This window comes from Brienomyrus brachyistius, unplaced genomic scaffold (assembly GCF_023856365.1).
Source record: "Brienomyrus brachyistius isolate T26 unplaced genomic scaffold, BBRACH_0.4 scaffold48, whole genome shotgun sequence".
Lineage (NCBI taxonomy): Eukaryota > Metazoa > Chordata > Actinopteri > Osteoglossiformes > Mormyridae > Brienomyrus > Brienomyrus brachyistius.
The window spans coordinates 2,367,275-2,387,447 of NW_026042323.1; the positions used below are offsets into that span (position 1 = coordinate 2,367,275).

A 20,173-nucleotide genomic window follows, 5' to 3' on the forward strand; every position below is an offset into this window, starting at 1 on the left:
CATAATGCGAAAATATCAAGTAATTGTCTTCTTAATAAACAGCATATTGCATTTTTTGAGTGAATTTCCATTCCTTAATTTATAGGCTTATAATAAATACATATACTTTCCCCTATAACGCTAGTGAGTGGATCATTGCGGAAGCGAATATATATGCTTTGTTTTCCGGCTAATGTGAATAATCTCAATGCTTTATGGATTGTTAGGGGTGCATTTTAGTGGAAAATGTTTAAAATACATGCCTCATTGCTCACAGGATTACTCTAGCGCATAACGTTGCAACTTGGACGCCTGGACCGAGTACGGTCTCTCGACTGCAGAGGACAACCTGACTGCAGGAGGGGTCTGAAAGCGCGTGTCCTCTGTCAGCATCCAGACCGCTCTACCCCAAAGCCTCATTCCGTACGGAGAGCCGAAAGGGTCAAAGCGTATTGTTTGTTTTGCGTTAATAAGCTGAAAATTGACATGCTTACGTGAACATTTTGTTTTGGCATACGGTTCATTACAAAAATGGAAAGCCCCTCACCTTGTTGAGTGTTTTATCAGAGTAACGAAACACCTTAACCTGTTAATATAAAGAAAAGAAAACGATATGATTCATAAAATTATGGCAGACTTTTTGTTCAAAAGTCCATGAAACATTGAAAATTGTTTTACTCTGTCGTTGGTATGTATAAAAAGTCGCTAATCTGTTTAGAATAAATGTTTGTTTCCAGTAAAATTCTCTGGCTTCTTTTCCGAAAAGTGGCTCTTCTCAATTCGGTTGCCGACCCCTGAGCCAGACTCACATCCACTGAGCTGGACAGAAGCATCTGTCGTGAAATTGCTAAGTAAGGCTGCATGTCTAAGCTTTTCTGTCAGTGTTCAGGTAAACAAACTATGTATAGAAATGAGGTTTTCCTTTGGATAAGCAGACAGATGAAATATCTGTGTTCAGTAATAAAACGAGTTGAATAAGTACCTCTGACTGTCAGTCTCTTTCCCATGCGCTCATGCTTTGTGTGGCTCCGCACTGCCATCTGCTGACAGAATAAAGTAGCTGCACCCAAGACATGCTAAAGTCATACGGGAGAATTTCCACAGCAATATGACATGTTCATGTTCATTATAACCACATTCACGGTGCCTCTTGCTGACAGGCTTGATTGTAGCACATTGCTTTGAGTCTTCAATCAAACTGACACAAATCTATAACATTCATGGTAACTGATATTGTATTTCTCTCCCAAAGCACCTTCTGAAGTAAGAATTGTGCTTTTGGGAAAAACAGGATCTGGGAAGAGCAGCACAGGAAATGTTATCCTGGGGGAAGAGAACGAGTCAGTGAAGATGATGCTGAAGTGGTTTGGGGAGGAAGCCCTGAAACACACAGGTGTCCTCTTCACACAGGCTGATGAGCTTAAAGAAAACCAAACCACTGAGGAATATGTGAAGGAGAACAAGGATCTGAAGGAACTTGTTGATAAGTGTGGAGGCCGAGTCCATGTCATTCACTCTAAGCACTGGAACAGAAAAGATAAAAATGCTCAGTCTGCAGATCATGGAACAACTACAGCAAGTGATGATAGAGAGGAGAGAAGCTGGGGAATCACAGGCTGTTCAGACACTGGAGGAAATGAAGAACTGGCAGTTAGAACAAAGATCATCACACCTGATCAGGAACCAGGCCAAGGGTCAGGAAGACCTTCAAGCTCTGATGGAAACCTGGATGAATCAGAGTGCAGGAGTAACAGCCTTCAGATTAAACAACTGCTGACAGCTATAGAGAACATGGTGACAAACAATGGCAGCAGTCATTACGGAAATAAATCACTGCAGGTCATAGCAGAAATGGAGGTGAAAACGACAAAAGAAGAGATGGAGGAGAGAGGAGAGGAAGCAGGGGAGTCTGAGATCATGAGAAGAGCAAGAGAGAGAGTGAGCTGGGGCATTAGGGGCAGCAGGAGCTGCTGATGCTGGGGCAGTTGGGCATTAGGGGCAGGAGCAGTAGTAGGAATAGTGGGTGTAACTGCGGGGGGTTTGGCTGCAGCAGGAGCCATAGGAGGGGGGGGGGGGCTGAAAGAGGCAGAGCTGCAGCCAGAGCAGACAGTGCAGGAGAGACTGCAGACAATGCAGCTGAAGCTGTGGCAGAGATGGCAGGAAAAACTGCGAAAGAATCTTGGGAATTGGGGCAGAGACTGAGAACAGCAAAGGAAACACCTTATAAAACACTGTAGTAGGTCACATGCAGGGAAGCAGCCGCCTGAGTCATAGATGCAAGTAAATAGCTGCTGCATTAATTATATGCAAGGAAAGAGCCGCTTCATTGGTTAAGCTGCAGGCAGGCAGGACTGTCTACTGTGACAGAAGTGTGGGGAGCCACACAAAAGCCAGTGAGACCTGGAGAATAAGCTCACACACAGCTTCAGCAGGACTCTGCTAAGACGGGATGACTCTGCCCAGCATGAATGTGGTCAACTGTGATCAAATGCTGCACGTGAATCGGGGGGTTTAACCGGCATCCTACCCACATATTTTACATACATGGGCACCGACTGGGGGCATCATGAATAATTTACTGTAAGAAGCAATGATAATAGAAGATAATAATGACAAAACATTTCTTATCAAAGTATTATTAGGTATGTAATTAATGTAATTTAAAGATGAATGTCACTAATATTATTATTGCATTTAATTTGCATATTTTGTCAAATGAAAATCTGTACTTTTCTTCAACACAACATGCAGCTTCTACCCCAAGCACAATCCACATTATTACTTAAAAGCTTATTGACCCTCTGATTCTGGTATCACTTACTTTTCAGTAATTTCAAGTAAACATTATCTGTGCTGTATTTGTATGATGAAACCAATCCTTGAGCCCAATATAAAATAACTGAAATAAACACGCAGTCATTCAAACTTCAGCACTTTTTAATTTTGTTTTGTCTTTCAATAAAAGCTGCAACATCAAATCTGGCCAGTTCTGATCTGCTTGCCATTTTTGCCTAAAAAATAAATGCTGGTGTTATCAAAAACTATGTCATATAGCTATATTACAGATTTATTACAGCCAAACACATCTCGGAGCTCCGAGGAACCTCCTTCTCCTTACATTTGGGGAAGATGGTGGCGCAGGAGGTAGTGCTATCGTTTAGCAACCAGAGAGTTGCAGGTTCGAGCCCTGGTGTCTCCTGACCCCATCACAGTGTCCTTCAGCAAGACACTGAACCCCAAATTGCTCCCGGCATGCAGGTTGGCGCCTTGCATGGCAGCCTCCGCCCCCGGTGTGTGGATGGGTGAATGTGAGGCATGAATTGTAAAGCGCTTTCAGTTCTCATAAAAGTAGAAAAGCACATTTATCATGTGTGTTTTGGATTTGGATTGTATTAGTGTGTAGTTAATCGCCTATGTGTCGCAGTAACATTTTCACAGGAATTTGGGAGATTGAAGTGTTATCCTCCTGTTGGTGTAAAACTATGATATGATGCCTGTCAAAATGTGTCAGCTTCGCCATTTCAGAATCTCTGCTAAAATCATCCTAGTATTTGCAGCGACCGTCCAGTGCAGCCATGTATTTTTTGACTTGGCCACTAACACACCTCATACAGCTAGTCAATCTCTCACTGACTTTTTAAACCAATATATTTAATTATTTAATTGATAATGGTAAAATTTAACAAAATTATGGAACGGCTTACTAGTTTTTTATTGTGTTACTCTTAATTTGCAGACGTTCTAATGTTAAATTGTGTTTTTTGTTCTAAGCCAAAATACACTTGCTACCCAGATAAACAGCTTTAAACATTTCTTTGGACTGCCTAAGACTTTTGCACAGTACTGTATATACATACACACACGCAGTTATACAGATGTATAGAGAACATGCTTGAGCGATTATGACGACCATTTTGCATGTAATGACTTATACAGTGAACTAACACCAGATGTTTTGGGGGGTCAGACTTTTCAACAGAGAACCAGTATAATATGTGACCCATCACCACGAATTGAGTCTTATTCCCCACCCATAAGAGTCACCCATAAGACTCATTTCATGGTGATGAGTCACATATATTTTGACCAACAGGTCATGAACAATTGAAAATGTAGGAATCAGCAGATGATTGTACATAATTATTCGCATGACTGAGCCAAAGCATTTGCAATTTGACCAAAAGAATGAGACTTTGCATTTATGATGTGCAAAAGGGACTCGATGATGTGGAGGTTGTACAAGTAGTTATGAGAATTTCATTTCTGATCTGAGAAATGTACCAAAGTAACTGAGAAAACGTGTAATATTGTTCTGCTGTACACTAGAGTAAACACATGCGCTGGACTATTCACAGTCCCATAGAAGAAGCTAAATCACATTTCCTCAGGTGGAATTACATCAAATAGAATACTCTGTTATTTTAGAAATCTGCTGCATGGCCACAATTCTGTGTCACATCAGCCGTCTGTCAGCTATGAGAGATGAATCTCTCCTATAATCAGCTCTCACTGTACTGTACAGATCTGTGTGGACCATAGGCTTTAAAATGTTTATGTGCTAAGGGCTCTCAAACAGAATTTCTGAAAATACTGTTCCATCCATAAAGTTTTTTGCAATTAACTTCTTTATCTTTATAATTTGCATAATTTAAAGCCTGACAGACCAGCAGTAGTTGCTGGGGATGTTCACATCTCCTTCTTTCAGAGTTAGTAGTCAGGGATGGTGTCAACCGAGCTCTCGCAGGGAAGCACAGACCCAGAGGTGCAGAACCAATTGATCTTTATTAGATCACTCAGGCAACGGACTTTCAAGGGGCGAGACGGATAGGATGGTCGTGGTCGGAAAAGGAGGTCAGAAGCCGGGGTGGTCAGTCCTACGGGCAGGCACGGGACAGGACGACACAGGGAAGGCGAGACGAGAGATCCTGGGACTGGTAGGGAAGGCAGGGCAGGAGGTTCAGGGTCGAGGGCTGGTCTGGGGAAGGAAGGTAAACAGGGTAAGGTGCACACAATGGGCAGACGGAAGCAGTAGGAAACTAGGGAAAGACAACGGACAAGAAATCGCTCTGTACTGCTATAGAACATAGGCAAATACTTCGCAACCCAAATTGCGTGTGTCACGCTTATGTAGTCTCCCGTTTTGGACTCTAATTGGACCTCTCCGTCGGTCTACACCCAGGAGGCGTGACAGATGGCTTTCCCAAACGCGATCAGTCTTAGCGAATAATAAACAAAATAATAAACAATGTAAGTAAAGAATGAGTGTGGTCTATGTGCGTTTCCCAAAAGCCTTCATTATTCCAGAATTAACAGACAAACTTTAAGTAGCACTTTGTTGGCTCTTCCCAGCCTCCACGTGAGAAAAGCACAAACTGTCAATAACAGGAAACTCGATTCCAAGTATGTAAAGAGCAAAATGCGAGTCAAATCATTGCTACATGACACATGTAAACATGAACAATATAACATATAATCAAATCTAAACGTCTGAAAACGCACAGATGGGATAACAAATTAAATTATCAGTTACCAATAGGTTGAAAACGTGATGGGGCTCTTTGTACAAAGAAACCATGGACAGCAGCCAGAGAAAGAGGAAACATCAGCTCTGCAAGGCGGCGATACAACTAATGGAGGAGGTGGGGGAACAATGGGGGGAATCACTGCCGGGATGAAAGGCTACTGTGGCCAGCAGTGATCTGGGACTGAAGTCTGCAGGAAATGGCAGGACTTCTGCAGCCTCGCAAAGTGATAACTGGGGATAAATAGGGACTGGGGATCATGCTGACTGGGCAGGGGGTCAGGAGCTGCGTCACACACACAGGACAACACAGAGGGAGCTGCAAGCACTCGGGAAAGAAAAGGGTAATTTTTCATAGACACAATTCCTCACTACGGCTTGTGGGGACTGAGCGGCTTCATATAGGATGAGGGACCCGGTCACAGCGATGGCTGGCAGCTCTTAGCCCTCCAGACGCGTCGATTGGTACACAGGGCGGTTGTTGTGCCAGGGAATGCAGTTGATCGCAGTTCTTCCTTTGCAGTACAAGGCGAATTTGATCAGTGAAATCATTCATTGTATTCATATTGCCAACAGGTATGGAATGTACTGTGAGACCTTTTGGGCTGGGTGAATGTTAAGTGGGACAAAGGTAAACTGGGACACTCATATGTCTGATACTCTGCATGGGTCTTATATCAGCAGCATTGTTACATTGCCCAAAAAAGAGCATCAGTGTGTTTTGGCCAAACTCTGTGTCTCTGTGACACGACAGCAGGCAAAAATTCAAAGGAAGAAGGATGTAGAAAATAAGGAGTGGGGGGGAGAACTGGTTACTCTACCAGCATTACCCACTGATCTAATACCAACCGCCTCCTGTTGGCATTCCTCACTTCCTCACGGGTGGTTCTCTGCTCGACCGTGGGCCTCTTACGGTTTCTATGATGTCACACCATTTGATCTTGACATCAGTCCAGGGTCTCATCCTCTCTGTCCTCAGTGCTCTTCTTCTGGCAGGACTGGGGGTGAGAGAGTCCAGTTGTTTGATGCAGTGGGTTGCTCTCACTGGATGGTCTAATTTAGAAGCTGATCATTTATGTCTGTTATTACAGTCAGTGACGCTAAAAGGTGAGCTTCAGTGAACAATGTGTGGCAGCTGCAGGAACAGAGGCACTCAGGCAAACCCAAGTGCAGAATATTACCCCCGAATGGCAGCTTTTTATCAGCAACAGGGAGACCTGGGATGGGGGAAGGGTGGGGTGGGGTGGGGGGGGGGGGGGGGGCTGAAGGGCTGTTTGCTCTGGTGGGTCCAGGCCAGTCACTGGCAACGTCAGCACTGGTGTTTTGACAGGTCGCTGCTGCCTGTATTTTGTCTGAAATTTTGTGGTTTCCTTTCAATAGGCTGTCAGGCTTGTAGAGTCACAGAGAGGCTGTTCTTCCCTGACTTCAGCTCTGAAGTCAAACCTCAGAAAGCTGGATCTGAGTTACAATCACCCAGGAGACTCAGGAGCGAAGCTGCTCTCTGCTGTACTGGAGGATCCCAGCTGTAAACTGGAGAAGCTGAAGTAGAGAATGAATATTTTATGTCGGTTTCAGTCAAGTTTATTTGTATAGCACATCTTCATACAAGAAGGTCATTCAAAGTGCTTTCCAGAAAAGATAAGAAATAAAATTCTTAATGCACAAAGTAAAATCGTACGACTAATTAAAAAAAATTAAATTAGAAGAACATGAAACATTTAAGCAGGACAACAGCAGGACAATGCAGTCCCCATGGGGGGCACCTCCCAGCCCCCCTCCCAGGTCTCGAAGCAGGCCAGGTACTCTGAGCTGATGTTCGGTGCATACGCATAAACAGTCAGACCCCCTCCGCCAACTCGAAGGGGAAGGGAGGTAACCCTCTTGCTCACTGGGGTGAACTCCAACGTTCTGGCACTGAATTGGGGGGCTATTAGCTTATTTCGCAGAGGTCACCATTTTCAAAATGAAAACGAGGCTGAGGTGGGATGAATTCCACAAAATTCTTTGATGCTAGTGTGGCATATTGTTGTGAACCAGGATGTACATCTTATCAAAGACGAGAATGTGATCAAGGTTTGTCTTTCTCTTGATTTCCTTGTAACCGGGACACTTAGAAGCTCAGTTCAAAGTTAGAAAACACACTTTTGCAGAATCATGGATTTACAGTAGTGAGGATGTATCATATAACCAAGCTGCCTCCTGCTATAATTCCTCACAGTGGGGCTGAAGATTTTTATTTTCTATGTGAAAACCCATGATCCATTTGAGGTGAAGTACCTGACTCTGCTTGGACCTAAAATATATTCATACCCCATTGATTAACTCTGTAATGTACCATATATGTTTAGTAATATGTATCCAGCATTTTCAGCCTCTCTCAGGTTAATGCTTCTGCTTGTTGCCTCCTCTGCCTCGCTTTCCATTCAAAAGGGCGGCCGTGTGAAATCAGCACATAAGCAGACCCACACCTGCCCAGCACCTCTCACCAGGGGCAAGTCAAGAGTGGAATAGAGGGGAGTCCAGCCCCTCTCACCAGGGGCAAGTCAAGAGTGAAATAGAGGGGAGTCCAGCCCCTCTGAAGCCCAACCTGTGCATATATTTAGTCGGTATCTCTCTACCTCCCCAACCAGCTCAGGTTCCTTTCCCATCAGAGAGGTTACATTCCATGTTCCTAGAACCAGAACTGGTAGCTGATGATCGGTCCGCCTAGGGCCCTGCATACACTGCCACCTGATCCACATTGCACCCAACCCCCACGGCTCGCCCTGCAGATGGTGGATACACAGGAGGGGGGGCCCATGTAAATTAGGCGCTCACCTGCTCCAAGGAAGGGTCCCGGTCTCCCCAATCTGGGCAGGGTCACATGATCCTTAGTGTTAGTGACTCACACTTTGTCTGGCCGCTCACCCAGGAACAATTTGCCTTAGGAGACCCAAAGAGGGGCAGCTCCCCCAACAACATAGCTGCTAACCTCACAGAGGGACACGAACCCTTCCAGCACAATAGTGTCAATACATGGAAGGGCCCAAACGTCACCCCTGACCTACCAACATACTGTCCTGGCTGACCTCCATCAAGAGTTACCCACTGATCTAATACCATACTGTCATGGATAACCTCCCAGAAGCATAACCCACTGATCTAATACCATACTGACATGGATAACCTCCCTCAAGCGTTACCCACTGATCTAATACCATATTGTCATGGATAATCTCTTTCAAGCGTTACCCACTGATCTAATATCATACTGTCATGGATAACCTCCATAGAGCATTACCCACTGATCTAATACCATACTGTCATATATAACCCCTCTCAACTGTTACCCACTGATTTAATACCATACTGTCATGGATAACCTCCCACAAGCATTACCCACTGATCTAAAACCATACTGACATGGATAACCTCACTCAGGCGTTACCCACTGATCTAATACCATACTGTCATGGATAACCTCCCACAAGCATTACCCACTGATCTAAAACCATACTGACATGGATAACCTCACTCAGGCGTTACCCACTGATCTAATACCATACTGTCATGGATAACCTCCCACAAGCATTACCCACTGATCTAATACCATACTGTCATGGATAACCTCCCACAAGCATTACCCACTGATCTAATACTATATTGTCATGGATAAACTCCCACAAGCATTACCCACTGATCTAATACCATACTGACATTGATAACCTCCCACAAGCATTACCCACTGATCCAATACCATACTGTCATGCATAACCTCCCAGAAGCATTACCCACTGATCTAATACCATACTGACATCGATAACCTCACTCAGGCGTTACCCACTGATCTAATACCATACTGTCATGCATAACCTCCCAGAAGCATTACCCACTGATCTAATACCATACTGTCATGGATAACCTCCCAGAAGCATTACCCACTGATCTAATACCATACTGTCATGGATAACCTCCCAGAAGCATTACTAACTGATCTAATACCATACTGACATGGATATCCTCCCACAAGCATTACCCACTAATCTGATACCATATTGACATGGATAACCTCACTGATCCAATACCATTCTGACATGGATAACCTCCCACAAGCATTACCCACTGATCTAATACCATACTGACATCGATAACCTCACACAAGCGTTACCCACTGATCTAATACCATACTGTCATGGATAACCTCCCACAAGCATTACCCACTAATCTAATACCATACAGTCATGGATAACCTCCCACAAGCATTACCCACTGATCTAAAACCATACTGTCATGGATAACCTCCCACAAGCATTACTCACTGATCCAATACCATACTGTCATGGATAAACTCACACAAATATTACCCACTGATCCAATACCATATTGTCATGGATAACCTTCCATAAGCATTACCCACTGATCTAATACCATACTGTCATGGATAACCTCCCAGAAGCATTACTAACTGATCTAATACCATACTGACATGGATATCCTCCCACAAGCATTACCCACTGATGTAATACCATATTGACATGGATAACCTCACTGAGGCGTTACCCACTGATCCAATACCATACTGTCATGGATAAACTCACACAAATATTACCCACTATAAAACTTCCCGATGTCACAGTGGAAGGTGTACATGATGTTGCTCCCGGCTGTGTAGCAATACCATGTAACGCAGCGCGAACACCTGCCAAAACTGCACATTCTATGGCCTCTAAGAGAGCGGAATTCGCCATGTTGTCCCGCATCAGCCCTATCCTGCGATCTCATTGGTACCGCCCATTTTACACAAATGGGCGTGGCTAATTTGCATACATTCTCAACATTTAGAGTCTACATTTAGATTTAACATTTAGATTTAACATTTATATTTAAGTTTTATATTTAACATTTATATTTACATTTACATTTACATTTAATATTTATATATAGACAAACCATTTATATTTACATATGATAAACAATTTCGAAAATAATTTACACAGCAAAAATACCTGATGATCCACAACACCATTGACTTCTAGCTAAAAGTCAGAAAATTGCACTAAATGTTGAAAAAGTGGCAAGTACAAAAATGTTTGCTACCTTTACAAACAGCGCCCCATACCAACTAATTCCAATAACCGCTTATCCAGTACAGGGTTATGGGACACACACATCACAGGAAGCACAGGGCACAAGGCAGAGACACCCTGGATGGGATGCCAGTCCATCACAGGGAAAACACTCACTCACATGCTGAGGACAATCAAGAGACACTAATTCACCAAACTGCATGATCTTGGACAGCATGAGGAAAACTGAGGAAACCCACAGGAACACGGGGAGAACATGCAAGCTGTACATGCAGAACCAGGAGTGGGAACCACACCCACAAGCCTGGAGGTGTGAAGTGAGAGCAGCTGGTCTGAAGTCCTGAAGGGAGCTGGAGCGCCATTTCTTTGGAACAGTGTGGAGCCGTCCTGCATTACTGCTTATCCTGTATGGGGGGGTGGGGAGCCTGGAGCCTGTCCCAGGTGGCACAGGGCAGGGGACACAATGGACAGGATACTAGTTTATAGCAGAGCACAAACTCACACATACAGACGCACACTAAGGGCAGCTTAGAGATTCCAATCGGCTGATCGCAGTTTCATGTTCTCCAAAGTAGGAGGAGAAAGCCCACATTGGAAGAACATGCAGACTTCACACATACAGCAGGAGGGACAGGAAACAAGCCAAGAGACAGAGGTTACACCCCGAGACCCCACACCCCCCCACAATCACACATACTGTTAGGATTTATTTAAAATTTATATTTTAATGCTACAAAATTATGACTGACTATGAACTTCATATTCCAGAACTGTGTTGGAATCTATGCTGACTGTAAGAATGTTACCTTACAGGATTTACCTGTTTCTGTGCCCTGTACCTACAGTAAGGAGGTGGGATCTCTGCTCCTTCAAAGCAGACATACTCACTCACATATGATTACAGTTCTAGTACATAGCAGATACTGTTGCTGAAAGTGGTGAACAAGTGAGGAACCGCAGAGCAGTAGGGCAGCAAGGAGACAACAGGACAGGAACAGGAAGATGACAAGGGACATACAGGGCAAGAGCAGAGACTGGCAAACCCTCTCTGGGAGACAGACATTCTGCCTGCCGCTTTCTTGGACTCCTGTTGATACTGGTGACCACCCCAGAAACTGGGACCAGAGTAACCGGAGTCTGGGATGAAGGAGGGACCCACGTAGCAGGACCCAGGGCAGTCCAGCAGGACATCCTCTGGATCCATCTTCTCTGGGCTGGTGGCAGCCTGCAGGCATGTGCCCATGGGACGTCAGGATAGAAAGTGGGCACCAGCAGGCCATCAGGAGATGAGGTGGGCGCCGGCTGGACGTCTGGGGACATTGAGGTGGGTGCTGGCCAGGCATCAGGGGACAGAGAGGTGGACGCTGGCCTGACATTATGGAGCAGTGTGGCAGGTGTCGGCTGGTTACCAGGGAACCATGTCAGATTCTAAGAGAAGCCTAGAGGCAACCAAGGCCTCACCTGTGTTGGACACTGTGGGTGCGGCCTGAGCGGCCCTCTGGGCCGGGAGCCTTAAGTGCGGATGTAACGACTGCAACGGCTGGCTCTCCTGGGCCAGATGCTGTAGATGCAGTGTCTTTCAATCACGAGAGCGCTTCCCTAACCATTAAGTCAGCACTGCTCACTACTATGTGTACTATTAAAAGAGGCAGTAGGGTCTTGTCCAGCCAGCTGACAAAACGTTTCCACATTTAATTGGAACGAAGGACGGTAGGAAACATCTGTATTGTGTGCAGACTTCCAATAAAACCACGTTGAAGCAAAGTCCGACCTCTACTGTGGTCCAGCCCTCTGACAACCATAGAACTAGGAGTGAAGCCTGTTCTTCTGTGCTGGAGAGCTTTGGGGAGCATGTTTTGGCGAACAGGGGGATCACAGTAAATCCCAGAGAAGCATCATGTTGTCAGACTTCAAGTGACAATGAGGACGCAGGTCGCCCTACGGCAAACGACATGGAGACGGCGGGCTCCTTTTCTCCAGAGCACCCCACCTCTGCGGGGTTCAGCACACTCACTCCATTCCAGAGGGCCCTGAGGATCTCCGCTTTAGCTGTCACACCCTCCACTTGGGAGTCCGGGGAGAGGGGGGCTATGCCATCTGTCAGAGATGGGCCATTCTCTCTGGGGAAAGATGTACTGCGGCCTGAACCAGCGACATTAGGTATGCTTGACACAAGCAGCAGTGATCGGCTGTAGGGACCTGGGGAACCTACTGGGGCTTGTCGAGTTCCGTCAGTCTGTTGGGTGCCAGGATGAACGACTCTGGGAGCAGGTGTTAGACAATAAACTGGGATTTACTGGGATCAAGATGGGAGGCTAGGGAACAAGCAACATGGAGGGCACCACATCAATGGGGAACACAGGGCCAAGAAGCACTTATACAGGAATAACAAGGGAACAGACTGGAAGTAGCTGGGAGTGTTTAACATGAGGGATGGAACGAGACGCGAGACCAACGAGCAGCAGGCATGGCTTATTAGAGCCACGTCAGGGAGGTGGCAGGACATGACGTTTGGGGCTATGGTTAGGGTTAGGATTAGGCTTAGGTTTAGAGTAAAGTGTTTGTGGCAGAGAGCGGTCAGTAGTACAAGGACACGACTACACCACCTGGGGAATTTCACCACAGGAAAAATTACTCTAAATTAAGAGCACACAAGTTCATTTACCGAATGGAGCTAGAGATGTGTTTGTACTATTAACAGTTTGTTGAAAATATAAAACAAAGAAACAAGACAAGCGCTTTAGCATCAACAACCTTAAAAAATAAACCAGCAACCAGCCTTTGGCCACTGGCTGACTAAACTCAAGCAGGAGACAGGTGTCCGGGGAAGTTGATCAAAATGGGGAATAGAGTCCCTTAAACTAACACACACACACACATACACACACACACACACACACACACCTGTGCTCCACCACACTGATCCCCACACAAATATACTTCACAAGGTGAAAGTGTGAACACCACCACCCCAGACCAATCAAATCTTAGTCAGCCAGATCAATCGAGGCAGCCACTGCTCACAGTCTCCCAGAAAATACCCCAATCTAACCAAGAATCTGAGTGTTGAAAACTATGAAGAGTGCAAACAATGAGTAACAGAATACAGGCTGTCCCTCTGTATCAGTCCCAAACAGAAAGAAAGGGCGGCCTAAAGTCTGTTAAGTCGCAAAACTAGGGAATGAAACAGCTCCAAATGCAGGAAAAGGTGCGACGATCCTTAGCGCGTTCCAAGGCTCCCAGCACATCGCCGATGTCCCACCGAGGATCAGGAGCTTCAAGCAGCAGTTGTTGGGCGACATCGGACCGACTGAGGACAAGACAAGACTGATGGAAAAGAAAAACTGACGTAGGAAACACAGCAGCCACAGTGCAGGTTCAAACTATTATTGTCTGACAAATCTGCTGGAAGAGGCATAAACTGAAGCTGACGAGCAACTGAAACTGTAATCCTGGCAACAACCGTAACTACAATTAAAACACATCAAGTAAAGCAACTGACAAGTAGCTATAGGCCTAGTCACCAGAATAACTTGCAACCACTGGAGCTGCAACACAGACACCAGAGAAACACTGCAATATAAAATATTACCATTAGCCATTTAAATCAAGCAGAGGATTACCAAGACACAGAATAAGTGTGAACCTCAGCCAGCATGCCAGCGTACCACGGCAGACCACTGCGGTGCGGAAGGGGAGTTACCGGACCGGGAAACGCCAATGACGCCTCCACACACAAGTCCTACCCGCAAAATTCCACACTGCTACAGTTGGATGGCCCTGGGATTTTTCTCCAGAACCCCAAGGCTCAATGGAAGTACCGCGAGATTCTTAAACCCTTACCTGAGGGAGGAGGCTTCCAGCGTAAGGAGAGGTTCACCAGAATCCCCGGGCTGGATGGACATCGTTCATCCTTTACCTGGGGAATGAGGCTCCCAACTCGTGGTGACTTACCCAAGCCCTGGTGCTGGATCATCATTAAATGCTTACATGGGGAAAGAGAGACCTTACCCTTGGCCTCCAAGCCTGGAAGTACCCTGAGCTCTAGACCCAAGCTTAATCCTAACCCATAAGCATAGGTTCGCAGTATGAACGGTTCTCACCTGATACCAGAAAACCATACATGTTCTTAATCTGAAAATCAGTTCATCGTTTTCCCAGAAGGTGGTAGCACATCAACACTGCAAGCTTGGCACATCCCTTTGGATACAATGAGCTATCCTTATATTTTGAAATTTTTTAAAACTTCAAATTTTAAAATTTTTTAAATCAGTAAAACAAATTGCATCCAAAAAGGATAGAATCATGACTACCCAATACCCCTTGGCACCATGTTAGTGTGAATGGAGTTTTCACTCCAGCCCTGAGGGATTCAGAGCAGACACAAAAGATTGTGAACCCATGTGTGATTTACAGTGAAAGGAGACTGAACACAACGCACAGCCTCTGTTATGACTCCACTGTTCACCATGGTTCAGCACCATCTATATTTCTATTATTTTTCTAGGTATTTTACTTGTGGTTTTACACTTAACATGGTATCGACAGGCTTGCTCCAAAGAGATCTCATTGTATTTACACAGTGACAGTAACGCTGCCTTATCTTGCGAGAGGAAGTAGCATATGGGTGCGCTGCTAACATTAGCATTAGCAAACCTAGCTGCCTAGCAGTGTTGGTAGTAACTCGTCAGTGTAATTCCACTACTTTTGTTTGCACCATGTATTTCAACATCGACGCGATGTTAATGTGATCACTATGCAACCTTTAGCCCACTGTTATTTTCCTTGATTATGTAATTATACAGGGCAGGTCAGGCAGAGGGAGCAGACGCTGATGCAGCACATTGATGACCAACCACACGTCCAAACTGCTGGCGATCCTGGCCGGCGACCCCCCAGGCAGACACACGGTCGAATCCCACCCTTATTATAATTACTTTTATATGCAGTAATTGGTAATTAGTAATTTTCAGTAGCTTGCACAAGGCTGCTGACTAGCAACGTTATTCGTTGGCTGAATCCGAAATAGCTGTAGTGCTACGATGCTGGATTGTTACAGGGACAGTGATAAATGCAGACCCCTTTATTCTGATTGCGTTAAAAATCAAATGTTTTTACTCAGATTTCATCCATTTGGTGGTGTGCTCTCTATATGCCATGTGTTGGCAAAATAGAGCAGCGCACTGAATTGTAATGCCTGTATCTTGAAACGTAGCGTGTTGTCAGACTCTCCGACACAGCTCTATGGTCCATACAGAGGAGATGAGGAACATGCAGTCTGCTAAGTCACGTGGTTACCTTTCGTTAGGTGGCTACGTTTACATGCCTTAACGCAATTAAGATGTTTTCATGTAAACAGATTAATCGGGGAGCTCATTTATAAAGGCTTCGTGTGACTGAAAAAGACGAGAAGCATTCATACATACATTTATAGGAAGATTTTGGGATTTACAAAGAAAAACGTTTTGTGAAAAAGACACAAATCTTGTGAACGAGGTTGAGAGATGCTGTTTCGACAGAATCCTGTAGAGGGCACTGTGTATGCTAAATCGAAGGCTCCAGGAATGTATTCGGCATTTATAATCATAAACAATAATAATTGAAATATTTGTGGGCAAATGGCAATTGGCTCTGAGATTAAAGTTTTTTTTAATGAATTTGTTTAAATTTTTGGGCCGGCATGGTGGTGCAGTGGTTAGCACTGTTGCCTCACACCTCTGGGACCCAGGTTCGAGTCTCCGCCTGGGTTACATGTGTGTGGAGTTTGCATGTTCTCCCCATGTCGTCGTGGGGTTTCCTCCGGGTACGCCGGTTTCCCCCCACAGTCCAAAAACATGCTGAGGCTAATTGGAGTTGCTAAAAAATTGCCTGTAGGTGTGAATGGTGTGTGAGTGTGCCCTGCGATGGGCTGGCCCTCCCGTCCTGGGTTGTTCCCTGCCTTGTGCCCATTGCTTCCGGGATAGGCTCCAGACCCCCCGTGACCCAGTAGGATTAGCGGTTTGGAAAATGGATGGATAGATGTATGATAGAATGATTAAGCTGTAGCACATTTCAAATAATATTTCATTTGTAACACATTTGTTCTCCAAACTTCTACATTTTTAACCTTTGGCCACAAGATCATCTTCTTCCTGCCAGTATCTTTTCTTTTCCTTTGATCCTCGGTTGTTGGAATCTGCTCTGCTGCTTGGAAGTTCCCTGGGGAGTTAGTGTTGGGGGGTTCTGGTGGAATGTGACCATCGGCAGCCATGGGCTGGATAGCGCTACGGTGCTCAGCCTGGCTCTGTGCCCTTCTAGGGGCTCTGTGTCCTTTGTTAGCACAAACATTTTGCACACCTGACATTACCATGCATACAGTATTTCTCGTATTTTACAAATTACAAAAACACTGATCAAAGTCTGTAGAAAAAAACATTTTATTTCATGAACTAAGTCAAATATGAATCATAAAACACAATTAAAATACTTTTTTTGAATACATGCCTCAGAAATTGCACATCCCTGATTGTGCGTTACCTTCATGCTGCCTTGAAATTTTTGATTTCTTCACTGTAGCCCTATGTTATACAATCTTATCTTAACCTTATGTTAACTAATCCTATTTTTATTTCTTAAATATTCCCTCCACCACCCCCCCTCTAAGGAGGACTGCTTTATTTACAATTAATCTAATCCTATGTTATACAAGCTTATCTTAACCTTATCTTAATTAATCCTATTTTTATTTCTTAAATATTCCCTCCACCACCCCCATTCTCAGGAGAACTGCTTTATTTATAATTAATCTAATCCTATGTTGTACAATCTTATCTTTACCTTATGTTAACTGATCCTATTTTTATTTCTTAAATATTCCCTCCACCACCCCCCCTCTAAGGAGGACTGCTTTATTTATAATTAATCTAATCCTATGTTGTACAATCTTAAGCTTATCGTAACCTATCCTATCTTTCTTATCTTATGCTATGCAATCCTATCTTATATAATCTTATCCTAAACTTATGGTGATTTATCATGTCTTTGTAAAACATAAAATGGTATACAAGTTAAGACTATCTTAATCTTATTCTATACAATCTTAACCTTATCCTATCTTAATCTTATCCTATAGTACCTTATGTTATAGAACTACATGGTAACATATCCTAATTTTATCTTATCCTAAGTATGTATGACAACTCTCGTGTAATTATGTGCTGAATCTACAGGGAAATGTAGCTATGTGCATCTGACTGATAGCCCATCTCCACACCCATCTCCTGAGCCCTGGGCATGGTACTTAGCTGCTCCAGTGCATCAATAGGAAAGATGAACTCATCTTCATCAATCCTACGCCTCTTGGTTGAATGAGTACCCTCATTATCCTCATTCTTCCCCTGTTTCGCTAAGTTAATTTCATTTAAATGTCTGTTCCAAAACTCCTGACACCAGTACTCAGTAAAGCACTTGGCGTCATAGGTCATTTTAGAGTACTTGGTTACATAAAAGTTATACAACCAATAGAATTTTTCCAGGTGAGATGAGGCGGCTACAGCCTGTGCTGGAGCCTGAAGCAGATGGGTCAGATGAACCAGGCCTGGATCTGAATATGGATGTGGAGCTGGGCTTACAGGTGTGACTAAGTGTGGGGATAAAACAGAGGAGCCCATAAAAAGAAATGGGGATGAAACAAAAGGGGAGGGGGCTGAAGACGGAAATAAAAATGAAGAGGAGGAGAAGGTTGGTGAGCTGGGCTTAGGCTCTAACCCCTTCTGTTGGTCATACCTCCTTCTTCGCCCTGACCGGCCTCCCGCCGTATTTCTACGGCGGCCTGTGCCCTGCTGACCCCTGCTGGTTGCCACCGGGATGGCAGCAGATCCAGGAGAGGCAGACGTGGTCAGGGAGCTGGCTGCCGGCGGCCTGGTGCGGCACTTCTTCCGACGGCCAGCATCACTGGAACTGGTTTGTCCTTTGGGATTATAAAGACAGGGGACAGTATATTTAATTTAAATGAAACATTATGTCACTGTACAACAACACTACATCACAACCATCACAGATATCACACTTGGCAGTCGGTATTGCACACTAAGAAAAATTCCCCCGTCTTTATTGGATACAGGAAACACACGCTTGGGAAACTTATGCGCTGGTCTTGACTTGGGCCGTCTGCGTTTCAGCAGGGGAACCTGACCTATAAAAACAAGCCAGTTTGTGCACAGATTCCCTGATACGCAGAACAACAGTGAAAAACAACACTGGAAAGGTTCATGTGCATCAAATATAGCAGCCCACTCAATCCAAATGCTGGCATCAACAACTGACTATTAAGTCAAATCCTTTACATATCTTACACTTTCCATAAGTTGCATTATTTATTCACTCTCAAGGTACCAAACTAAGATTTATGCTTTTTCTGATTACTACCGCGTTTCCCCGCAAATAAGCCCTAACATGATTTTTCAAGAAGCCCGTAATATAAGCCCTAGTTATTGTCCCATGGATTGTACGGTAACTAGAATGAGATGCGGTTATACTACGAGAAGGCTACATGGACAAGAGGCGCTCATTTAAGGACAGAGTTATTGCTAAACATGAGAGATTGGGGACACTGGTTCTACAGGAAATTGAGTTGCGAGATATTCAGGACGGAATTTGGAACTTGGAGATTTACGATGATGTTCCAGAAGAACATGACATTACGACTATATTTGAATAAACATATGCAGTATACAGCAGAATTTTGTTCATGAATAAATTCACCGTCAAATTGTTTACATGGAAAGATACTGTTAGAAGATGACATGATGTCTGTGTTTGAATAAATGTGGATTTTTTTCATGAATACCGGTAAATATACTGTAGCATGTTATACTTGGGAAAATACTACCTTAATATAAGCCGTAACGCGTCATTTGGAGCAAAAATTAATACAAGACCCTGTCTTATTTTCAGGGAAACACCGTATATTAGGACATATTCAGCTGTTACTTTAACACTTCATGATGATTTTCTCTGATGTTTAAACACAGCACAGCCACAGATTTTACTGATTTCATTATATAATGCAGTAGACATGCAAAAAGACTCCCGTATATTAAAGCTAAAGGTGAACTACTTTATTATTTAGACATGTACTTCTAAAACAAGATAACAGAACAGAAGATTCAAGAAGAATAGTCAAGCATATTCTGACTTTAACTCTTTAAGTGCTGAGTTAGTCTGGGCATCATTTTGCCATCCTTACCTCGGCCAACTGGACCGGGGATGTATTCCGGGGCGATCCGCACACTGACTGCACCTTTCGGCAGCAGCCAGTCAATCCTCTGGAGATTCACGGTGGTTTTCACGATGGACATCTTTCGCGTCTTCTCTCTTGCTGATAAACTGCAAGTCTGAGCTGCTTTAAATGTTCAAATGAAAACTCTAAACGGAAAAGAATTGTTATGATTCGGTTGCTAAGCTACGGTGGCCGATTGGTGTCAGCGCGCTGCAAAGTCTTCAAACGCTTTAATCAAATGACAAAACATACGATCTACATTTACAAAAGCGCAGAAACGTAGAAGTACCACAAAATTTTAAGACAAGCTTAAAAACATATAAGCGCTGAAAATCCGCTCACAACACA

At 44.3% G+C, this 20,173-nt stretch overlaps 1 protein-coding gene across 1 annotated transcript; it reads right to left on the bottom strand.

Moving 5' to 3' along the window:
- Nucleotides 1-17,520: 17,520 nt before the first annotated feature.
- Nucleotides 17,521-19,921, bottom strand: LOC125723407 (uncharacterized). The gene is made up of 2 exons (XM_049000007.1): nucleotides 19,793-19,921; nucleotides 17,521-18,514 (listed from the first exon to the last, which is right to left on the bottom strand). The coding sequence occupies exons 1-2, from the start codon at nucleotides 19,902-19,904 to the stop codon at nucleotides 17,769-17,771; spliced, it is 858 nt and encodes a 285-aa protein (XP_048855964.1). The 5' UTR covers nucleotides 19,905-19,921; the 3' UTR covers nucleotides 17,521-17,768.
- Nucleotides 19,922-20,173: the final 252 nt, after the last annotated feature.